The sequence below is a fragment of the Vipera berus genome, assembly GCF_964194415.1.
Source record: "Vipera berus genome assembly, chromosome: 4".
NCBI classification, from domain to species: domain Eukaryota; kingdom Metazoa; phylum Chordata; class Lepidosauria; order Squamata; family Viperidae; genus Vipera; species Vipera berus.
In genome coordinates, this window is record NC_138206.1 from 57,245,708 (window position 1) to 57,271,399 (window position 25,692).

Genomic DNA, 25,692 nt, shown 5'->3' on the forward strand with positions numbered 1-25,692 from the left:
GTGATAAGGGACATTCCCAACTCTTGAAGAGCAGGGGAAGAAAGCATAATCCATTGTGGCATAACATTTGACACTAATCTAGAGAAGAAGTACAGGTAATTCTCCATTTACAACCACAGTTAGACTGGAACTGCCATCACTAAGCAACACAGTCATAAAGAATGACCTCCACTGACTGTGTCACTTAGCATTGTCAGTTCTGGCAATCCAGGTTGCAGATATTAAATGTGGAAGCGTACACCACTGTAACTTCCAATTTGCTGTCGACTTCCCCGCTGATATTTGTGGGAAGCAAGCAGGGCACATCTGAAATTGTGATCAAATGACAGTGGGATCACTGTAGGGGCTGGAACTCTGAGGACTGATCATAAGTCCCCTTGCTCAGTGACATCACAAGTTTAATGATCACTGAATGAGCGGTCAGGACGTGAGCATCAACTGTACTGAAGTTTTAGCTATTTTATTATTAAAATACAGAAGTACAAAGAGAAGAAAACCCTAACTATATTGCATAGTAACAGTTGAATAACACACAAAGAAATAACTACTAAGCAAAGACAAAACATAAATAAAAACTGTATGGGAAAATTTTCTAATAATACGTTCTCCTCTTCCCCTCTATTTATCTCCCTAGTTCACCACAACACCTAGATAATTTCCTCTAGAAATATTTCTGGAACTGCTGGCCAGAACCTAGAGTGGAAGACCAAAATTAGGGAATATAGAGCAATGGCAAAATTGACAATTTATAACCATAATAAGAACTCTATCCAAATTTAAGTAAGCATGGTTCCCTTATATGCTACACAATGCATAGCAGGACAAATTTACACATTTGAAACACGGTTTTTAGGAAGAAAGCTATGACACCAATAAAAAATAATAGATGAAAGGATTTAAATGGATGCTAGCAATTACCTTCAATGTTTAATGTGTAGTGTACGTTTGAGGTTTTAATAACCTCAATTTAATAAATTTGTAATTCATTGTTAAAATTCCTTTTATCCAGCAAAAGTAATCTGCAGGGGGTTGCTGTCTTATCAGTTTATTCATGGTGCATCAATTTGTGTACAGCTGAAGTTTTGCTATTTTTTTAGTTTTGCTATTTTTTTCTTTTCTTTTCTTTTTACAGCCTTCAAGTTCTGTGGAGACTTTTTTTGATTCTATTGTGAATCAAGCCAAGATCCCCAATGTTTTTTCCCTGCAGATGTGTGGAGCTAGTTTGCCTGTTTCTGAAACTGGTACTAATGGAGGTAGTCTTGTGGGTATCTGTCAGGCTGAATGCTAGGGAAAATATGTGTTTTCTTAAACTATTTAATGCAATTAAATCCAATCAACTTGACATCTTTCCCATATCTTTTAGAAACAATGTGGCTATGGCAGTTTACTAAATCCTGCTAATTGATTATTAAGTTGCAGGAACATAAATTTGTCATTGCTTTATTAATTCTTACAGGGAATTAGCTTAATAGTGACCTAAATATATATATATGCTAAGCTTTAAAATTCAAGATTAAATTTAGGCTTTCTTTTGTTAATAAACTACAGGTAATCCTCAATTTACGCCACAATTGAGCCCCAAATTTCTGTGGTTAAGTGCAAAAATTGTTAAGTGAATTTTGTCCCAATTTACAACCTTTCTTTCCACAGTGAATCACTGCAGTCATTAAGTTGGTAACATGGTTGCTAAGTGAATCTTGTTCATTTTTTTTTTAAATTCAGTATTTTAAGTGTAATTTGTTTTGTAAAAGAAGTAGCAATAATCCTATTTGTATTTTATTTTTAAAATGTGTCCAGTTAAGTTCAATGGTGCTTGCTTGCCTAGAGTCACACGAGACAAATACATAGTTCAAAGCTATTTAATATTTAACAGGAGATAACGTGGTGACATTTTGTACTACCAGGGATGGTTTTCCTCCCATTAAACTAATTTTAAAAAGCAAACAATACAAAAAGGTGACGCAGAATCCCATTTTATTCACATTAGTAATCTGATTTTTTTTCATTGATCTCTTAAATGAAAATTAATGTTTAGGTGGTATGTTGTTGTTGTTGTTAGTTGCGAAGTCGTGTCCGACCCATCGCGACCCTATGGACAATGTTCCTCCAGGCCTTCCTGTCCTCTACCATCTTCTGGAGTCCATCTAGGCTCACACCTACTGCTTCAGTGACTCCATCCAGCCACCTCATTCTCTGTCGTCCCCTTCTTCTATTGCCCTCAATCTTTCCCAGCATTAGGCTCTTCTCCAGTGAGTCCTTCCTTCTCATTAGGTGGCCAAAGTATTTGAGTTTTAGCTTCAGGATCTGGCCTTCTAAAGAGCAGTCAGGGTTGATCTCCTCTAGGACTGACCGGTTTGATCGCCTTGCAGTCCAAGGGACTCGCAGGAGTCTTCTCCAGCACCATAGTTCAAAGGCCTCAATTCTTTGGCGCTCAGCCTTTCTGATGGTCCAACTTTCACTGCCATACATTGCAACTGGGAAGACCATAGCCTTGACTATACGCACTTTTGTTGGCAGGGTGATGTCTCTGCTTTTTAGTGTGCTGTCTAGATTTACCATGGCTTTCCTCCCGAGGAGCAAGCGTCTTTTAATTTCTTGGCTACAGTCCCCATCTGCAGTGATCTTGGAGCCCAGGAAAATAAAATCTGTCACTACCTCCATTTCTTCCCCATCTATTTGCCAGGAGTTGAGAGGGCCGGATGCCATGATCTTGGTTTTCTTAATGTTTAGTTTCAACCCAAGTTTTGCACTCTCCTTCTTCACCTGCAACAAGAGACTCTTTAGTTCTTCTTCACTTTCTGCCATTAGAGTGGTATCATCTGCATATCTTAGGTTGTTGATGTTTCTTCCGGCAATCTTAATTCCAACATTTGATTCATCTAGCCCTGCCTTTCTCATGATGTGCTCTGCATATAAGTTAAATAGGCAAGGCGACAGTATACAGCCTTGCCGGACTCCTTTCCCAATTTTGAACCAATCAGTGGTTCCGTGTCCAGTTCTCACTGTTGCTTCTTGGCCCGCATATAGATTTCTCAAGAGACAAATAAGATGGTCTGGTATGCCCATCTCTTTAAGGACTTGCCACAGTTTGTTATGATCCACACAATCAAAGGCTGGTGGTATACAAAAACATAAATGCCCATGCCAGCTCTTTAACTTGCTGACATATTGGGACTACAACTTCCCCAATTCCCATTCAACAAAAGAATGACTGGCCTGTACATGGATGGACACCTATCCACTTACACTATCGACGTTTCAGTCAGCTGAACAAATAAATGTAGTAAGAAATCACAAATATCATTGAACTTTGTTCGGCAGACTTATCATCGCCATTGCTTCATCTTAACAATGGAAAGGTGTGGAGAAAGGTGTGCAAGCTTTGTGAAATTTCAAACTAGGAAGTCTTTAAATCTAGTAGATTCATCACCTTCTCCATTTTCTTCTGATGAACAGACCTGTAGAATGCCCCATTTTCCATAAAAATGCCAACTATTGAGAAAGCTTCAGAGAAAAATTTACCTCTTCAGCTATGTAGGGAATACCAACATCCACATAGGGCATTCTCTTAAAGACATGGCATTACATCTTTAGTTGATCATCTGTCTGGTATTTAACTGATTAGATATCAACTAGAATTGCATATTGTATATATTACAGTAGCATAAAAAATACACAGAAATGAACAGTTTGAAAATGATGTGTTGTTCATTGTTCAGAGATGGAGGAACTATTTAAATTATACTAATAAAATTTGTGACACAAGGATTATTTGGATCTTCTTGGGTCCAAGTAATTTTTGAAATTGATATGGTTTATTTGAAAAAAACAACAACAATGCAGCCCAGATTCTTAGTCATAACTTTAAATAAGTAAAGGTAAAGGTTCCCCCGCACGTGCGTGCTAGTCGTTTCCGACTCTAGGGGCCGGTGCTCATCTCCGTTTCAAAGCTGAAGAGCCAGCGCTTGTCCGAGGACGTCTCCGTGGTCATGTGGCCAGCATGACTAGACGCCAAAGGCGCACGGAACGCTGTTACCTTCCCACCATAGTGGTCCCTATTTTTCTACTTGCATTTTTACGTGCTTTCGAACTGCTAGGTTGGCAGAAGCTGGGACGAATAACAGGCGCTCACTCTGCTACGTGGCACTCGGGATTTGACCCGCCAAACTGCCAACCTTCTGATCGACAAGCTCAGCATCCTAATCCACTGAGCCACTGCGTCCCTTAACTTTAAATGCATAGGTTTAAAAATGAAAAGTTGTTTAGGCTAACTCAAAGTATTACCATGAGGTGCTTTACAAAGCACTCCTCCTTAAATCATTTGCTGTGGCTGCTTTGGATTTTCCCTCTTTTCAAACATGCATAGACATGTGCTGACAACCAGAGAGAGCCTTTGATATAATAATTGTATGTACAAGTAGCCTTCAACGTACGACCACAAATGAGCCCAAAATTTATGTTGGTCAGTGAGACATTTGTTAAGTGAGTTTTGCCCCATTTTACGATCTTTCTTGCCACAGCTGTTAAGTGAATCATTGCAGCTGTTCAGTTAATCACACGGTTGTTAGGTGAGTCTGGTTTATCCATTGTCAGAAAGTCGCAAAAGTGGATCACATGATCCCAGGATACTGCAGCCGTCATAAATATGAGTCAGTTGCTAAGCATCTGAAATTTGAACATGTGACCATGGGGATGCTGCAACGGCTGTTAAGTGTGAAAAATGGTCATAAGTCCCTTTTTTCAGTGATGTTGTAACTTTGAACAGTCACTAGATAAACTTTTGTAAATTGAGGACTATACAGTTATATAAGATGCAGTTGCCTTAATGCTTCAAATGCTTTGTTCACACCTACGCTTGTTGTGATGTCCCTTTTTCGAATTCTTTGTACAACTCTATTAATGTTGCTAGAAAAAACATTTTACATTTGTAAGGCTTTTATTTAGAATCCCGTATTCCTTGCTTAAATGTATTTCTCTCTCTCTCTCTCTCTCTCTCTCTCTCTCTCTCTCTCTCTCTCTCTCTCTCTCTCTCTCTCTCTCTCTCTCTCTCTCTCTCTGTGTGTGTGTGTGTGTGTGTAAAAGATAGTTTCTTTATAAGCCTAGTTATTTCTGATCAACTTTTTAAAAAGTTTTGATTGACTGACAGTACTGAAAAATCAGATGTCATATTAAATGTATGCATTTATATACTTACTAGTGTCATTGAATCATTTTGAAACCATCTGTTAGATTGTAGACATATTTTGTAGCTTAATTATATTTGATTAAATGATAAAGTAATTTTTTTTAATCTCTTCAGGTATTGGGTGGGATTGAACCAAGCTTATACAAAGGAAAAATTTGGTATACACCTATTAAGAAAGAGTGGTATTATCAAGTTGAAATACTGAAATTTGAAGTTGGGGGCCAGAACCTTAACTTGGACTGCAAAGAGGTATTTTTAATAAGTAAAAATTATAATTTAATATCCTTCTACTTAATGACAGATTTCACATGTGTGGGATCTGCTCCACAGATTCTCTCTGTGTATAGGCAGAAAGGGGCATAGAGTTCTGAGTTAATTTAACTTAGTTTAGTTTGTGTTAGATTCATCATTTTCTGGTTTCAATTTCTCTTCCTCACATACTTTAATATAGTTGAATGGGAAATATTAACACTTGGGTCCATGTTTAATCTTAGTGTAATCAATATTTCTGGTAAAATGATACCAGTTATGCATATTTATCCTACTATAAACATGTTAAATTTAAATGTGTCACAAATCAAGTATACCATTGTCCGTGTTCCTCACCTCTAAAATATTGGATACCTCTAAACTATTCGACAACTTGATAGTTTTATTTGGTTCCTCTGATATTGACAGTTCATTGTAATTTGACCTAGTTGGGAGTTGAAGACCAATACAACTGGAGCTTTACTAGTAGCAGAATTATCAAGCTCCGTAAACATAATTCCACCACATCTTCCCACAAGTGGAGGAACTTGGGGTTCTACTAAAAAAAGAAGAAGAAGAAGAAGAAGAAGAAGGTCCTACGGACTTGATATGCATTGTTGTTTGTGAGCATTATTTCCATATCTTTACTTTGCTATACAAATGAACTAGATAAGGAAAGTCATCTCTTTCAGGTTCATTTTCAGGTAAGAAGGTCCTTTAAAGGATGAGGTCCATCAAGATGACCTTAGTTAATTTATACTATAGGGACACTTTAGAAGAGAGGTCAAGTCTGGTCTTATGATATATATTTTTTTTTGCATTTTTGTGCTAGGGAAAACCTTACTCTCTCTTCAAGTCAAGATACTTCAAAGACCCTATTTCCTCATAGTACGAATTAGGTTTTAGAAGATCTGATACTGCCCAGGTCCTTCAATATGTATTTTCATTCACCCTCCCCCCACAAAAAAGTTTATGACTGACTTGCTAATTGTTATGACAAGCGTTTTCTTCCCTTTCCCCCCACCCTTTCAGTACAATTCAGACAAAGCAATTGTGGACAGTGGAACAACTCTCTTGCGGCTGCCAGAAAAGGTCTTTAATGCTGTTGTGGGAGCCATTACGCAGACTTCTTTGGTAAGCTAGAGCTTATGAGTTTGTCTTCTGAGTTAAGTTCTTAAAGGAATTATTTTCAATGCTTGTTCCGTAATCAAAAGATTGGAACTAAATGAGATTCTTTTTTCTGCTTTTTGGGTGGAGACTTGATGGGGGCATGTATAAGTTAAATTTCAGTACTATCAAAACTATAGCAGTGTATTGAAAATTTCACGTATGCAGCAGATTTGCAGATAAAATATTATTTTGTTATTGGTAGCCCTAAACAAGATAAGTATCTAATCTTATTTTTAAGGCATAGCTTGATTTGTTTTAAAGACTGGTTATCTACACGTGGTATAAGTTCAAAGTGTGGATCATATTAATAAATACTGAGAAATATATCTACATCTAAAAATACGGCAATGAAGTCAGGATGTCAGAACTCTCAACTTTTTGTGCCTGCCCCTTAGCTAGACCAAGGATGTTAACCAAACCCAGGTAAGGAATGTGACATTGCTAAAGCACTGCATATCAGGATGGGCAGTGTTCTTATGGTCTGGAACTGCACCTCTTAAAAATGGTTTTGCTCTGTGGGGGTTGCAGGACATGGAGCACAGTGTCATGATGTTACTATATTGAGTGAGGCCAGCATTTTTTTATTTTTTTATTCTTTTTCTGTTTTACTCTAATTCCTCAAAAGGTTAGAAATGTTGGTTTCATCCTTGCCAGGAATATTTTGTGCACAGCAAAAGGAGAGGGGGACACTGCATGCAGGTGCCAGTTTGTTGTCTATGGCTGCTATAGAGATAGGAAGCAATTAAATGGCAAGTTTCCTAGAAATGAGTAGGAGTTTCTTCTCTCACTTTCTGTTCATAGCATATCTTTTCTGTGCCCTGTCTAAAAGGAAGGGGATTCTTTGGCATCCTCCATGGCAGAAAGCCCAGATCTACTGTTTAGCCACCTTTTGCTACATATTAGCAATTCCAGATCAAAAGCTCAACACGTTGAAGGCTTCTTGTGGAAGTTTGTAAAGCTCCCAAACAATTAGCGTACCAACTTAAACATTTCTCCTACTTTTTCTTATGAGAATAAATGCCACGGTTTAGATAACGGCACATGTTAAACTGAAATAGACACTGACAGTCAGGTAATAGAGAGATCTTTTATAGATGCTGAACACTAAACATATTGAGGCAGGGACAGAATTCAGGGTTTTTTTCCCTCCTTTTTCCCCCTTATAGATACAAGAATTCACATCTGGATTTTGGAGCGGCACACAGCTTGCTTGCTGGGATAAAAGTGAAAATCCTTGGAGCCTCTTTCCTAAGATATCGATCTATCTAAGAGATGTTAATTCCAGCCAGTCCTTTCGGGTCACTATCCTTCCACAGGTCTGGAGTTCTTATTTTACTGTTACTAATATTTATGACAAGGAAGATGTAGCTGGATTAATTGTGTGTTAAACTAAATACTGACAGCTGTTCACGTACATCCTATCATAGATATTGATGTTTGTCTGTGATTCCAGTAGTGATGCCTATTCCCACAGTAGATGTCCAGGTTGTCTTCCATCTAGCCATTAACAAGGTTGACTGCTCAGCTTTTATTTAATGATGCTGCTTCCATTCTGTAGAATTCTGTTTGCATTTTATCATCACAGAAGCCATATTTAAGCTAAAGTGAATCTGGGGCTTCCCGTTCTGCGCAGTGTAGCGTAAAAGCCGAGGGATCGTGGGCTCCGCACCCTACGGTTGATTTACAGTTTACTGAAAATCCAGACAACGAAACAACAACTTTAAAGCTGGAAATGACTCTCTATACAAACCAGAAGAAATCTGAGAAAGAAGAAGACCAGATCGAATTGAAGACAACTATACCAGAACAAACATGGGGATCTGGGTTGCCAGGGCGACAACCTAATGATTATAAATGGGCCAGATCTTTCAGAAAATTGGCAATTAGATGGTCTCCTTCAATCCAAGTAACATATACAAAAATGAAAGGAGATCTATTCGATGATTTAAAAGCATTGGTATGAAAGCCTGGTTGGCAAAAGAAAAAAGCTAAAATTAGGTTGAAAAACTGGGGCCTTTTGATTTACTACAAAGGACCCTAAACTGTCAACTAGTGGGCTAAAGGGAGATTTTGAGATAAGGGGAAATTTGATTACTAGACTTAAAATAGTTGGAAAATAGTAAAACAAAAATTCTGTCTAATACTGAGGATTTAGACTTACAAGGGAAATGTAAACCAACTATTAGGAAATAGGTTTGAATTATTGATTAGCCCAGACAATATAGATGATGGATTTGAACTAATAAAGGATACTCTATTATTAAGGTGGTGATGTAGTAAGGTGAGAAATAGAAAATGTATACGAAATAGAATAAGAATAAATTTAAGTATCAATATGTGTATTTTAGACATTATAATTTTTATGAAGTGAGATAAAGGAAACTTGGGTTACCTGAAAGTTAAATACTATGAATATTAAAGGTCAAATTGGAATTTGTTGTTGTTAGCTGCGAAGTCGTGTCCGACCCATTACGACCCTATGGACAACGTTCCTCTAGGCCTTCCTGTCCTCTACCATCTTCTGGAGTCCATTTAAGCTCACGCCTACTACTTCAGTGACTCCATCCAGCCACCTCATTCTCTGTCGTCCCCTTCTTCTATTGCCCTCAATCTTTCCCAGCATTAGGCTCTTCTCCAGTGAGTCCTTCCTTCTCATTAGGTGGCCAAAGTATTTGAGTTTTAGCTTCAGGAACTGGCCTTCTAAAGAGCAGTCAGGGTTGATCTCCTCTAAGACTGACCGGTTTGATCGCCTTGCAGTCCAAGGGACTCGCAGGAGTCTTCTCCAGCACCATAGTTCAAAGGCTGCAATTCTTTTGCACTCAGCCTTTTTTATGGTCCAACTTTCACTGTCATACATTGCAACTGGGAAGACCATAGCCTTGACTATACGCACTTTTGTTGACAGGGTGATGTCTATGCTTTTTAGTGTGCTGTCTAGATTTGCCATGGCTTTCCTCCCCAGGAGCAAGCGTCTTTTAATTTCTTGGCTACAGTTCCCATCTGCAGTGATCTTGGAGCCCAGGAAAATAAAATCTGTTACTACCTCCATTTCTTCCCCATCTATTTGCCCGGAATTGAGAGGGCCGGATGCCATGAGGGAATTGGAATACTGTAATTAAAAATTAAAAATTAAATAAAAGTTAATAACAGGACATGGATTGTTCATTGACACTTATTAAGATATGTATAAGCAAAAATGTATTTATATAATGTGATAATGAAGTTTTTACTGAATTTGATATAATTAGAAATTTTCTAGCTTAAATACAAAATAGCAAATGTTAAGGGAAATAGAGAAGAAATATTTGATGATGCAGCCTGAGATACCTACTAAAGATTTTGTTATTGAGCTATTGATTAACCCAATCACCACATTGCCTTCTAAATACTCAAATGCAAAACTGGAAAACCAATAAAAAAAGGAAAAAAAAGAAATGGAGAGACAAGAGATCATAAGAGAAATCTTCAATGAATATGAAGGGACAAAATCTTTGTACAAAGACATGATGTTTGATTCCCTTTTAATATTTACAACAACACAAGATTATGGAAAGACTTTTTGACTCAACAGATTATATTGATTGGGAAAGAGGTTCTGCAAAAGGAGAGGAGCTTAATTAGATGATGGGGCACATCAGAGGGAATATTTAAAAATTAAACACTTGTTCGAATATGGTTGAAGAAGTAGAAAGATTATAATGTAAGGGGAATGAACTCCCTAAGAAAGACAGTATTATTTCTCTTCTTTTTCTTTTAGTTTGTTTTCAAATATGAAAACTATAAACATGTTTGGGATGGTTATTATAAAGGAAATGTTTTAGATATCTAAATGTAATTAACAAGAAAATTCTAATAGATAACTAAAAATGTTTTGAAATAGACTTAAAAGATTTGATAATTAGATTTACTAAATGGAACATCTAAAGACTCAACGTAGGTTTAATTATAGATAAAAAGAATAGAAGAAAAAATTGGGAATAAACATTAGTTTAAGAGATATGTATTTTTAGTATATTTTATTTCTTATTCTTTTCTCCTTTTTTCTTCTCTCTTTTCTTTTTTCTTTCTTAATTTTTCTTTTGTCTCTTTTTTTACTTACTAAGATATGAATATAGATTTAAATACTTAAATGTAATTAACTTTGAGAAAACGTTAATCAGTAAAAATGTTTTGAACATTTTAGGGGAAACAAATTTAAATAAGAACTGCAAACAGGATTTATGATGAGGCAACCAAGATGTCTAGATAGAAAAGAAGCATAACATTGATGTGATTATTATTGGTAAATTTTAGAAAAATCTTTATATTTAAATTGTTACCTATTAAATTAATAAGAATTGTATTGATTTAAGGTTGGCAAAGAGAATATTATTTGAAGAAGAGACAATCAAGTAAAGCTACTATCTGGACTTTAGAATAATAAAAACTGACTATTAGTGATTACTTTGTAAATGTATGCCCAGACAACATGCTGTTTACCAAATATTAAGGTGTTTATGTTAAAAAAACAACAATAAAATATTAAAGAAATAAATAAAGTGAATCTGGGTAAATTATACCAGTCGGAAGGTATTTAAATATATGTGTGAAATATAAGCTGACCCCTTTTAACTGATATATATGGCGATTGCTCTTTCTTTTAAAAACTTGTATTTATTTTACAGTTTTAAAAAAATCATTTGGATGTTCACTGAGGTATATTTTTGCTTTTTTAATCATCTTTTATGTCTTTCCAAAAAACAGCTTTACATTCAGCCGATTCTAGGGATTGGGCAAAATCTAGCCTGCTATCGGTTTGGTATCTCCTCTTCCTCCAGTGCCTTGGTTATTGGGGCTACAGTGATGGAAGGATTCTATGTCATCTTTGATAGAGCTCAAAAGAGAGTGGGATTCGCATTAAGTACTTGTGCTGGTAAGTGATGGGTTCTAAAAAAGAAAAAAAAATCTTTCAAATTACTATCTTACTTTGCTTGTAAGCTTGTAAATGCTTTTTAAGTAAATGCTTACTTAAAAAGCATTTACAAGCTGGCAATTGAAATATGCAAACACACACACACACACTGTGTGTGTGTGCACGCATGTGTGCGCATGCGCACACATGCATACTTAGAGCAGGAATCACAATTTGGAATTGGCTACCCTGATGGGAGGATGGCTTCTCAATTCGCAAACTAGCTGATAGGTTTGGCCAGTCAAAAGAATATCCATTTCCTGATACTCCTAACGCTTCATCTTGCCTTTTATCTTTTTTTGGCTTATTTTCAAACAATGCCCTGCGATTATCAACTTCTTTCTTTATGAATACTTTTACGGTTCATGTTAAAGTTCAAACATATTTTTACAAATATAGAAAATGCCAAAGGGTTATAAATTCAAACCTGAGGGTCATAAATAGAAGTGCCCTAGATACTCTGTATTTTTCTATGTGTTTTTGCGATTTTTAATCTTCCAAACGGTGTTGCCAAATAGGTGAAGCAGAGCAATTATGATTTCTGAAGGCCTCTTGTGAATTTCATAGGATGGAGGGACTCGGTTTCTTTCATACAGTTAGAGACACTTTTGATCTGTGTCTGCGTTTTCAGTGGATTATTAAATGTTTTGCTATTGAAATGGATGAAACCAACAAGAGCAACTCATGCATGCAAGATGCTCTATGTATGTCCATCAAAAGAAAAAAAAAGAATCCATTGTGTTTCAAGAACAAATATTTAGGTACTAAATTGATTTTTTAAAATTTTTGTCTGTACTTAATCACATATGTGCACACCCATAAAGGCACACACACATAAGCAATGGAACATTGACTTTTTTGGTAGTGAGACGTGATCTTACACTTGAACCATCTCAGGAAGAAAAATGTGAATCAGTAGTCTTGCTACTCTTCTAAAATATGAAGTTGCTTTTTGTAAATGAAAAGGCAAAATGTACCTTAAAAATAGTGTTCTTGAGGCTCATTTGCAGTGCTAAATAAATTGTTTCTAAATGTAGACCTTCAGAAACAATTCATTTAGCACTGCAAATGAGCCTTAAGAACACTGTTTTTAAGGTAAATTTTGGCTTTTCATTTACAAAAAGCAACTTCATATTTTAGGATTTCACATTAATCATTAGGCAGAAAAAGGTTTCACAGAATTGAAATGATTTCTTTGATTTCACAGATCATAGGAAATAATTGTTACAAGAAAATCTTTTAATATTGTGAAATAAATGTTTATAGTTTTGAATTGAAATCATTTTCCTATGAAATGTCCTAAATGTAAATATGAGGTTTCTTTTGTAACCTGTATATTTTCCTCAGCTTGAATTTAACAGAGAGTATACTAGCATTTAATTCTAAACCCTTACAGGCTTATAATTTTAACATATATATACTTTTTGTTTCCTCTGTCAGTATTTATCTTTCTTTTAATTTTTTTATATAGAATTGCATGGTTCTCCAGTATCTGAGATTGAAGGCCCTTTCACTACCACAGATGTAGCAGCCACTTGCATATCAACTATATCCCTCCACGAACCAATCTTGTGGATTGTGTCTTACACACTTATGAGTTTCTGTGGACTTGTACTTCTCATACTCATCATCTTGCTCCTTATTCCACCGCGGTGTTGTCATCGTTATGCTGATGGCGACACCGTAAACGACGAATCGTCCTTAGTACGGCATAGATGGAAATGAAGAATTTGATCAACTCGTGAAGAATCCTTATGTATTCCGATAGGGAATGAAGAATGACTATCCAATTTCCTCACCCTGAGGTTCTTCAGATGTGCTTCAGATGTGCACCCTGTGCTTCTAAATCAGTGTGGTTATATGAGCTGAGAATTATAGGAGATATAGTTGAACAGATTTGCAGGCACAAGGTTAGGGTATTTTAGCCAAAGGTGAAAATCCAGGCTTCATTCTGTAGGAATACTATGATCAATCACCAAATCATCTCCAATTCTCCTTTGACATAAATTTGATACTTTTACAATGAATTATTTTTAGCTATGTTAACATATAGCCATTTCAAATTCTACTTCATTATTTGCTTGATATACAATTGCACCAATTAGCATAGTTTTTTTAAAAAAAAAACAAACTAAAACTTTATTTTATAGTTCCAAAAAAGTTGTCATCTCCACAAAACAAAAACCTACAAAACATTATTTTGATAAGCCATTCATCAGACTTGCCATAAAGAACAGAAATATTTCTTGGCCTTTGTGTCATTATTTTTTCATTAAAAATATCTATTCCTTGATGAATCATGACTTCATCAGTAGCTGACAGAAAGAGAGACTGATAATTAAAAGGAGGAAAATAAGGCAGATTTTTTTTTTAAAAAAAAGATGAGGTTTTTTTCCCCCTCTTGGAAAATTATCTGTTTCTTTTAACAATTTAAAGGTGAAACAGAGGAACACCCATTGTGTAACTTTAGTATGGAACAGGACTGCCTCTCTTCAGAGATTCAGTTCATCAGTATGATATAGGTAGACCTGCTTGATGTAACTGCAGATCACTTTCCATCTGTATTCAGCACAACTGGAACATCCCTTTAAAGCTTCTTTCCGTCTCCATCTCCTTCCCACACACACATTCCCAGTTTGTGACATTTTAACATTTACAACTTTAGCACCCACATAAGTGTCCTGGTTTTCTGAATTCATGCATAAATGATCTTTGAAAGGGTTCTTTGAGCCTTTGTGCACATATCCTGCAGAAATAGCATAGATATAAAGCAAAGTCTCTCACCCTCTCTCTCTCCTTCCCTCCCTCCCTCTCTCTCCATTTATCAAGACTCTAATGACTAGAAATCAAATTTGTAACAAATACAATTGAAGGGGAATTACTTCAGTTAAATGATTCACTCAACTGTGACCTGGCTGAGAAAGGTGAAGGCCCATAAATGGTCAGACATTTAATTATTTAACAATGACAATTTTTATTGATCACCATTTCAGCACGTAGTAAACACAATGCTAGCAGGAACATATTCACTTATTCACATATTTTTGTCTATGCTAACTCTCCTTTATCTTTGCTTATGCACTTGTGCCAAAGGCCTTCACGATATATAAACGTGCATTTAAAACAATACTCATAAATATGATTCTTAACTAAAAAAAACCCTGTAATACTAAAAAAAACTTACTGTGGTTTGTGTTATTGTAACATATTTTGTAATATTTTAAAATTAAATTGCAGAGTCTGATCACAGGGTAAGGAGTAAGCCATTATCTCTATGAGGTACACAAAATCTTTACATACTAGTTATGCTGATATTGAAAGAAAAAATAATGCACTGGCAAATGTATTACTCAGATTCCTTTTGAACTTTTGCAGTCCTTTTATTGGTGCCATATTCACTCTGTTTTGGAATACTATTTTTGGGTTTGAATGGCATAAATGCAGATACTTGAAAAAATAAGCAATAATTGATTTGTTAAGAAAGAGGGGACCTCTGTGTGAGTTTTTAAAAAGCTTTAAAAAGCTTTGTTGCTGAAATACGGCTAACAAAGTTTGTACTTTCTGATATTTGCTTGCATTGTTGTTCCAACACACCCATCTAAAGTGAGAAGAAGGATGGCAGCTTGGTGAGTGTCACAAGAGATGCTGGGCAATAGTGAGACAAGGACCATTTTTAACCTCAAAACACATTGTGCAAGTGTAGCATGGAAGTTGAAAGTTCATGAGGTCTCAAACATTTCAGCTGGGATTCTCTCTATCATAAAGGTTATTTATACCTGTAATTAAATTGAAATAAACTTTTATGTAAAAAATTTCCATAGGCATGTTGACTGATTAGTTAAGGACTGGTTTTGTTCATTGAATTCTCTGCTACTTTTATGAAAGGTGCCATTTCCACAAGAAACAGCTGTTCTTAATCTTCAATGAAAACAAGAAACTCAAATGAAAGGACCATAATTGACTCCATAATTTATGTTGCTAAACATAAAGACATTTGTTAAGTGGATTTTGCCCCATTTTACGATCTTTCTTGCCACGGTTGTTAAATAAATCTGGTTTCCCCATTGACTTTGCTTGTCAGAAGGTTGCAAAAGGTGATCACATGACCCCTGGACACTGCGACCATCCTAAATATAAAGCAGTTGCCAAGCATCTGGATTTTGATCACATGACCATGGGGAAGTTGCAGTGGTTGTAATTGTCATTTTTTAAGTGTCATAACTTCAAATGATCACTAAATAAATGCCTGTAAGTCAAGGAGTTCCTGTATTTGCAGACTGCGGATGGGGGAGCAAGCTACAAATGGGCTTCTTTCAAAATATTGTATTTTTAGCACCACCTTCTTTGGTGAGATAAACATCTTCATTCAGTTTTGATGGTTCTATCTAAATAGATTTCATGGATTGATCTGATTATATAAGATACAGCACACAAAAACATTTATATTCCATCTTTATTAGTTTGTGGTGATCTGAACTTCACCCCTTATTGCCATCTTTTAGCTTTATTTTTTAAATTCTAATTGCATTGATTATTGTGCACCACCCAGAAGTGTTGAGAAGTAGACTGTGCAAGTTTAATAGAGTTTATTCCTTAATGGTCGCAGGTTGTAAAACATACTATATTTTGCTTTCTTCAATGAGAACTAAACTCTATCTAATTTGCAGTAATGTACATATTTACGGTACCTTGGAGCAAAATGCAGTGAACTGAAAACTGCATGGCTCTCAAACCATTTTTTTACAATTAAAGAATTATACATCTCTTAATTCTGTCTAAAACATTGCTACTTAAAGTGTGGTGGGTTGCCAGGTGCTGGTCCATTTGTTTCTAGTCCACAATAAGATAAGTACAATACCTGAAATTAAAGGTTTAGAAACTTGTGTAGCAATTTGAATTGTCACAAAATCCTATCAGTTCATAACAGACTGGAAATTTTTAAAAAAATGAAACTATCACTGCAGACAGATCTAAAGAGCTTTCCAGCATTTCTATTCCTAAAACCTGCTTGAAATCCAAAATAACTTAATGCCTATAACCCTCTTTCTGCCAACTAACTTCTGCTTATTTAGTTGTTTCTCAGCTGATTTAATCTTCAGTAAAGAGGATTATTGGATCTGAGCTGGAATAGGCAATGATTCTCGGTGGAATTTATCCAATTTGTTCCTTTTACACCATTTGTTTTTGTGAAGTATTGGCAGTAAGAACTTTGAATTCTTGCTTCTCCACAGTACTGCTTTATTAAAACTATCTGATGAAAGAAGGCATTTCTGTGACTAAAAAACGAAGAAAATAGCTGAATAGAAAAAGTATAATTTCAAGAGTAATGTTCTAAAAAAGACTAGATATTAAAATAAAATTCTGATTATGGAGGGAGTGTTTACTGGTGATAATGAAAATACAGGTCTTTTCAGAATGCTTTCCCTTGACCATAATAATGAAGAAAGACTATATTAAAAATAGATCTTCGAAGCACATCTGAGTATTTCTATTTCCTCCAAGCAAATTATCAAATTAGCATGGTTAAAAGAATTTGGCTAGCAAATAATTGTTAGTCTGCAATAGAATTTGGAAATAATCGGAAAACAAGCCTTATTTTTCTAAAAGTCAAACTGAACAAAGGTAAGTCTGTTGACAGGACCATCCAATGACAATCAGTTATTGTTGTTTCTGCAGTGAGGTGGGCTGGATATGTTCAGTGGCGTAGCGTGGGTGGTGCAGGGGGGGCCGGGCGCACCGGGTGCAACATCTGGGGGGGCGCGCTCGCACTCGCAGCTCTCTGCCCCTGCCTGGCTCACTCACTCTCTCTCACTGCAGTGCTGGCTGTGCGAATCCGATCCGAGCCGCCGGGTCGCCGCCCACTGTGGAGGGGGGGTGCCAGGCGTGCGGTGCGGAGAGAGAGCGAGGGACTATCTGGGGGAGGGACAGTGCAGACTCGAGTGCTAAAATCCACGGGTTAGGGGGCGCAAATTACTTGCCTTGCCCCGGGTGCTGACAACCCACGCTACGCCACTGGATATGTTTACTGTGAAATGGCCTAAACAAGTGTCCCTTTTAGCAAATCTGCAGTTAGCTGTTTAATAGTAAGAATAGGAATGAATTGTAATGGAGAAGAGTCTCTGTAGGAGTGTCCTGCACATAAAATTGCTCACAGCTATTGCGTATCCCTAGACAGTTAATCTGTACAAAGTGACCTTCAGGATTTTTTTGAGAAGTTTGTGCAGTGACTACTGTATATGGCTATATAAAGAGGGATAAACATCTTGTGCCTCAGGACTGCAGAATTAGATAGAGGATATGCTGATATCAGCCAGCAGCGGATTACCTATGCACATATAGCTGAAAAGAGGGAGGACCTCATGTACAGATCTAATAAGATGCCAAGAGAGGTGAATATTTGTAGCTCAAGGTTGGAATGAGGGATCTTTGGTGCTCTCTGAGCTTGGTTGTTTTCTTGCAGATGTTTCATTACCTAGTTTGGTTAATGAAATGTTTGCAAGAAAACAACCAAACTCAGAGAGGGCCAAGGACCTTTCAAATTGCAAAGATTATGTAACATGAAAAAATGGTATCTGTATTTGCTTCCTTTCATTTTCCCTCCCAATTTTGCTTCCATTTCTTATTGATTCTCATATGTTGAACAGGCCAGTAGGAATACCTTCACTTTTCAATCTTTGTACAATAGTAAGAATAACGTAGATGCACTGTAACTGATAAATAAAACCATAAAACTTGTCAAAAGTATGGGCTACCATTGTAAAATAAATTGTGAGAATACATGTCAGTCATTAGGTTTTTGAACTGTTGGTGTTTCATTAAAAACTTTTCTAGGGTAATCTGTTTTCAGACATACACAATATAGTACAACATTTTTCACTAAACTGGTTTATGGATTTAGGTTTTCAGTGCATGTATTTGTGCTTAGTCCTCATAATGCCATATATCTGATACTTAAGGGGATATGGCACTATGTTACATGTGAAGGTCCTTACTCCTCCAAACTCACCTTTGAAAATGATGAGGAATTTGAAGGCAAAATGTGAGCAAAAAACATATGTACTTTTATATTTCTGTTGAGCCTGATTGCTTATTGCCCAGATTCGCCTAGTGTGCCAGTTGCGGCTCTATCTGGACTGAGATGCCCTACGTACAGTCACTCATGCGCTAGTGACCTCCTGGTTAGACTACTGCAATGCCCTCTACATGGGACCACTCGAAGGCTTCAACTTGTGCAGAATTCAGCTGCGCGAGTTGTGATGGGAACTTCCCGATACTCCTGTGTAACACCTCTTCTCCGCAAGCTACATTGGCTTCTGGTTGCCCTGCGGGTGAGATTCAAGGTGCTGGTAATGACCTATAAAGCCCTAAATGGCTTGGGTATGGACTATCTAAGGGAACACCTGCTGCCGGCATCATCTTCCCATCGTCCTGTGCGCCCCCACAGGGAGGGCCTTCTCAGGGTACTGCTGGTTAATGAATGCCGGCGGGTTATTCCCAGGGGAAGGGCGTTCTCTGTGCGTGCGCCTGCCCTATGGAACCAACTACCCACAGAACTTAGGACTGCCCCCGACCTTCGCTCATTTCGCCGGGACCTGAAAACCTGGCTCTTTGAGCTGTTTAGTCCAGACTGTGGGGTTGTTAATTTAATTGGGTTTTAGATTTACTTTTGGGGCTTGAATTTTATTTAATTGTTTTAATTGATTTTAATTTTGTATTTCATGGTTTTAACTGTCCTGTAAACCGCCCTGAGTCCTACGGGAATAGGATGGTATATAAATTTAATAAATAAATAAATAAATAAATAAATAAATAAATAAATAAATAAATAAATAAATAAATAAATACTACGGAGATTTGAACTACACTGAAATCGAAGCTCTTTTCTGCCCTCCAGTAATCATCTGAAGTTTTGTATGGTTATTACAAGCCATGCAAAAGGGGAAGTTTGGGAAAAAATATATACAGAAAATCTGGCCAGTATATCTGAAATGGACAACTAAGGGCAAAGTGGATGGATTCAGTTACAGTGGCAATGAGAACACTGTTAGAAGATCTGAAAGACAAGATTAGGGGTAGATTGTCATGGAGAAAAACTATCTGGTCACTAGTGGGGTGAAAATGATTTGATGGCACATAAACACACCTGGAATAGGAAACTTTTACATCAGAGGAAAATAGCCCTTTTGGTTTAAAGGACAACACTACATGCAAAGGTAGGTAACTTTGGGGACTAGAAGCACATTCTGAATGCACATACGATGGATATAGAATATAACTACCATGACAAATTTTCTGTTTACATAATGGCTGCTAAAATGATTAAGGCCAGTCACAAAACAGTCATTGTCAAAATGAGGAATCAGTCAGGCAGCAGAAGCAGCAGTATCCATAACAGACCCCGCCTCTTTTGTACATGCATAATGTACAAAATATACATGATGTCATGCACATGTATAAAAAGGGCAGAACGTATCGTATAATGACACTGCTGCTTTTGACATTTTGATGAAAATGAGAATCTTCAGTGTCATTCCTGTGCAGGGCTTTTTTTCTCATAGAACGCTCAGAACGGCGTTCCAGCACCTTTTTTTGTAAAAGAAAAGAAAAAAGAAAAAAAGCTCCGTCTGAAAGCCTATTGCAGGGCTAGGCAATCTTGGCCCTTTTTTATGACTCATGGACTTCAACTCCCAGAAATCTTGAGCCAGCCATGCTGAGGGGAAATGGAGAGGTTTTCAAGCTGAGCCATGCTGGCTCAGGAATTCTGGGAGTTGAAGTCCTTGAGTCATAAAAGAGCCTGCCCTACAGGAGGACATTAAAGTTATTTACAGGGTTACTTCTTTGGGAACTAAACTTTTAGAATCTAAAACAGCTAATTAAGAAAAGCCAACAGGAAAGAAACTCACATTTTTCATCTGCTTCAGTCTTTTGGAAGGTAAAATTAGATAACAAAATAATTATTTCCTCTGTTAACATCTCTGCAATGAAATCAAACATTTTTCTCAATGTAATATGTCTAATTTAGCTGATGCTAGAAAAAAATAATATCTTTTGTACAGACTCTTGAAAACTATTTTGAATCTAACCTTCTATTACAACTAAACCACTTTAAATTAAACAATTCTTAAGAATCAAATGTTCTTAATTTGGACTTTACTTTTACTGTTTGGACTGTTGTGTGTTTTGAAAAATAGATTATTTAGAATCTAGTTATGTTGCACTTCAGTCTTTAAATAATTAATCTAGTATATACATAATAATATATGATGTTTTCCATGTTGAGGTTAACATCAATAACAACATTTATGAAAAAGGCTAAAATAATTTCTGGTGGTATTATCTGTACATTAAAATTTTGTTTAGTCACAAACTTTCACTTTTCACATTCTGGAAAAGCAGTGGTCATGTATCCTAGCAAAAGATGTTACATATGTGCATAAGTGTAGTCAGTAGCATATGCCATTTTAAAAATATCAGACATGCAAAGAAAGAAAAATAAGTCAAAATATCTGTATTACATCCAGAAATGCCAACTTTGCAACCAGTATTTCTCATCCATAACTATGGTACCCTAAGGATACCTGCATACATACAAATGCTTCTCTGGGATCAGTAACACAGCAGGGATTGCTTTTTCCTTCCAGTAACAGATTGCTGGGAAATACAAAACATGGCCTTAAGAATTCCAATGTTTGTTACAAAATTTTCTGGATGTGGTGGGAAAGAGGCCTAGAAATGCCAGCACAAATACATCACACTTGCTGAACGTACACACGCAACTAATTATAATCTTCAATTATAAATAATAATAATAATAATAATAATAATAATAATAATAATAATAATAATAATAATAATAATAATAATAATAATAATAATAATAATATAAAGTTGGAAGGGACCTTGGAGGTCATCTAGTCCAACCCCCTGCTCAGGCAGGAAACCCTATACCATTTCAGGCAAATGGCTGTCCAGTCTCTTCTTAAAAACCTCCAGTGTTGGAGCATTCACCACCTCTGGAGGCAGGTTGTTCCACTGGTTAATTGTTCTAACTGTCAGGAAGTTTCTCCTTAGTTCTAGGTTGCTTCTCTCCTTGACTAGTTTCCATCCGTTGCTTCTTGTCCTGCTTTCAGGTGCTTTGGAGAACAGCCTGGCTCCCTCTTCTTTGTGGCAGCCCCTTAGATATTGGAACACTGCTATCATGTCACCCCTCACCCTTCTCTTCATTAAACTACACATACCCAATTCCAGCAACCGTTCCCTATATGTTTTAGCCTCCAGCCCCCTAATCATCTTGGTTGCTCTTCTCTGTACCCTTTCTAGAGTCTCGACATCTTTTTTACATCGTGGTGACCAAAACTGGATGCAGTATTCCAGGTGTGGCCTTACCAAAGCATTGTAAAGTGGTATTAGTACTTCACTTGATCTTGATTCTATCCCTCTGTTAATGCAGCCTAGCACTGTGTTGGCTTTTTTGGCAGCTGCAGCACACTGCTGGCTCATATTGAAGTGATTGTCTACTAAGACTCCGAGATCCCTCTCACAGTTACTACTATTGAGCAAGGTACCACCTATACTATACCTATGCATTTGATTTTCCCTGCCTAAATGTAGAACCTTACTTTTTTCACCATTGAATTTCATTTTGTTAGATAGTGCCCAGTGTTTGAGTCTGTCCAGATCCTTCTGTATCTTAAGCCTATCTTCTGGAGTATTGGCTATTCCTGCCAGCTTGGTGTTGTCTGCAAATTTGATGAGTTCCCCATCTATCCCCTCATCCAAATCATTAATGAAGATATTGAAGAGCACTGGGCCCAGAACAGAGCCCTGGGGCACCCCACTACACACTTCCTTCCATGTAGATGCGGTTCCATTGAGGACCACACGCTGAGTATGGCCTGTCAGCCAGCTACGAATCCATCTGGTGGTAATGCTATCTAACCCACATTTTCTATCTTATCAAGTAGTAGGTTGTGATCTACTTTATCAAATGCCTTACTGAAGTCCAAGTAAATTATATCTACAGCGTTCCTCTGGTCCACTAATTTTGTCACTTGGTCAAAGAATGTAATAATATTTGTCTGGCATGATCTGTTTTTGACAAACCCATGTTGACTTTTAGTGATGACTTTGTTTGATTATCTTTTCCAGAATCTTCCCAGGTATTGAGGTCAGGCTGATAGGTCTGTAGTTTCCTGGATCTATTTTTTCCCTTTTTTGAAGATGGGAACTACATCAGCTCTCTTCCAGTCCTCTGGTAGTTCCCCAGTGCTCCAGGATCTTTGAAAAATATAGTTCAGTGGTTCTGAGATCACGTCTGCCAGTTCCTTGAGAACCTTGGGGTGTAATCCATCTGGTCCTGGTGATATGCTATCAAGGAAAATGTATAGATATAGCCAGCAAACGTTTAGGGAACCTTTATTTTTCATACACTGTTCGAATTTTGTTTTAATGCCATGGTGATACACAATCAAACGTAGTCAGGTTTTTTTTTTTAATCCCAAAGCATCTGTTCGTTAAATACAGTATAACAAAGTTTTGGATGATGGAATTATTTTTTATCTAAGGATAACTAATGATAACAGCTCTTAAATCTGTTATTTTGTTTTATTTTTGCACAAAAAAATTGTATAATTTGCATTTGCATTCATTTACAAATGAAATATGTTGTTAAAATGTATTGGTGTTGAAATAATTAGTGTACACATATACCTAAAACCAGTTTATTGCATTTGGCAATTGTACTAAAAAAAAAATCTCGTTGTCAACCAATATAATTCATTTAATTTGAAATCAAGTGAAAAATTGATTTAAATTATTTTATTAAAACAAATTAATGGCAATTCTTTTATAAGAGGTTGCCTCAAACAAAATGAGTTTGACATGCCTGCTATAGATAGTTGAATGCTCCAAAATAAATTCTAGACCAGGCCTGTACATGCAGCCTACCAAGCACCCTTGGACAGAGCACAGACTTTTTTTTAAAAAAAAAAGTAATAAAATCACCACCACTGCCCTGAAAGTCATGTTGCCTAGTGCCTCCATGGCTTACCATGACCACGAGCTCCAACACTGTAGATGCTCCTCTAGTCACCAAATCATTGATTAGCCCACCAGCATTCCTTTGCAGACCACAAAGATTTTTAATTTATCAGTGTGGGCCTTTCCCTTCTACAAGTTGCACAGACCTCTTCTAGATTTTCCTCTTGCCTTTCTGAGTTAATTCCTTGGTCTGTCATTGAGCAAGAATTGACTTTGTAGGGAAGCATATTATCATTTGATGTATATTTAACATATGTTCTACCTTTATTTACTGATTATATAATATTTGTATGCAATTTGTATGCACCTGGGAAGTGTCTGAGGTCACATTTTTAACAAATAGTTCCACCAATAAATCTGAATGAATAGAGTAATTTAGAAAGAGGCAGGCCTTTAGTCAAGATAGGATAACAAAAGTTGGGGAAAACAAGGAATCACCCCCCACCCCACATACACACATGTACACCAATAATGGGATTAGCCCAACCATAAGACAGGATACTGGTAATGGCATAACTGAGGTGTCATATCGATGTAGCCACTGGTGGGATTCAGCCAGTTCGCACCACCTCGGCAGAACGGTAGCTAATTTTTTGATGCCCAGGCCCAGAATGGACTTCCAGAAGCAGCATCCACACAAGGGAACTGGTTGTTCACATATTTGAATCCCACCAGTGAATGTAGCTTATTTTGTTGTTGTAATATTATTGCCAAGGCAAAGGAAACAGTCCTAAGATACTCTCAGAAGCCAAAATAGAGAATTCAATCCAAGAAGTATTGTATTAAAAAGGCTGTTGGATATTATTTAACAATTTACATTTATTTAATTTAATGGCTACTTTTCTGCCTTTTTCTTTAGAGAAATGGCAGACCTAATTTCTTTTTTCAAACATGTTTATTCTTTTATCGCCAAAAAAAACCAAAGAAAAGAAAAAAAAGACTAACAAATGTCCAACATTAACAACAAAGAAAGAAAAACCATGTGTACAAAAAAAGAAAAAAACCAAGATAACAAATACATTTAATATTAAACATTAAAAAAAATGCTGAAAGATACATAAAAAATCTAATATATTCCCCTCCTATTACATAATGGTCTATAAATAGTTATAAACTTGCCTATCTGTATTTAACAAAAATCTTATATTGTATAAACAAATACTCCTGATGCAGAAATTAATTTTGTGTGTATGTGTGTGTGTGTGTAAACCAGGCATGTCAAACTTGCAACATCACATGATGTTGCGTGACGTATCGTGGCTTTTTCCCCATTGCCGGCAATGGGGTGGGTGCGGTTTTGGTGTGACACATCCGGCCCATGGGCCGGCAGTTTGCCATGCGTGGTGTTAAATAGCGGATTCTTTGGTGCAGGAATGAAGATGCGGAACAGAGTACAGGATAACTCATTGTTTATTTTGTGCTGGAACTATACTGGGGAAATGTCTGCAACTAGCCGCAATATATAGTCTAGCCCCTAGGCGGCAGCCAATAGGTTTGAATCAACCATTGACGCCTGGAGATAGCCAATTGCAGCACAGGAGACTTAAAGTCTGGGTTGCTGGAGAGCCGTTAGCTGCTCCAGCAACCCACGTGGTGCTTCACAAGAGCCCAGTACATAACACCTGGTGTAAAAAATCAACAGGTTACCTCAGAGTTAAAAGTACTCTTCAAATCCTTCCGTTAGTCATCTGTCATTTTATTTAATATGTAGAAAATCCACAAATGGCTTCCAGTCTCTTATAAACTTGTCTAATCCATTGTCTTTAATCAGAGCAGCTAATTTTGTCATCTTTGCTAATTCAACCAATTTTAAAATAGAAATGACAAATGACCTAAAAATGGATTTAGTCTCAATATAAGATACAAATAGCATCAGTGCATTATAAAGGATATAATAAATTAGCTGAGTTTTACAAAACCATTAACAATCCTGTCTTATATTTATGCTAGACTCTGGGATTTTAAAAATTATTTGTTAAGAGAGAAGAAAAATACACAACCCAATATCTTTAAAGAAAACATGCAATAGTATAGAAGCCAGAGAAATCATCACCTAACTTTGTAGGAGTTTATACATAGCACATTTTTTTGTTAACAG

At 36.6% G+C, this 25,692-nt stretch overlaps 1 protein-coding gene across 1 annotated transcript in view; it reads left to right on the forward strand.

Annotated features, from left to right (window-relative positions):
* Nucleotides 1-15,930, forward strand: part of BACE2 (beta-secretase 2) — a 50,138-nt gene extending 34,208 nt beyond the window's left edge. The window contains exons 4-9 of the mRNA XM_081327326.1: nt 1,133-1,261; nt 5,300-5,434; nt 6,467-6,568; nt 7,771-7,920; nt 11,348-11,516; nt 13,027-15,930. Of these exons, the coding sequence (XP_081183452.1) occupies nt 1,133-1,261; nt 5,300-5,434; nt 6,467-6,568; nt 7,771-7,920; nt 11,348-11,516; nt 13,027-13,280 (939 nt within the window). The 3' untranslated portion in view covers nt 13,281-15,930. The remainder of the gene's footprint in view (nt 1-1,132; nt 1,262-5,299; nt 5,435-6,466; nt 6,569-7,770; nt 7,921-11,347; nt 11,517-13,026) is intronic.
* The last annotated feature ends 9,762 nt before the right edge of the window (nt 15,931-25,692 follow it).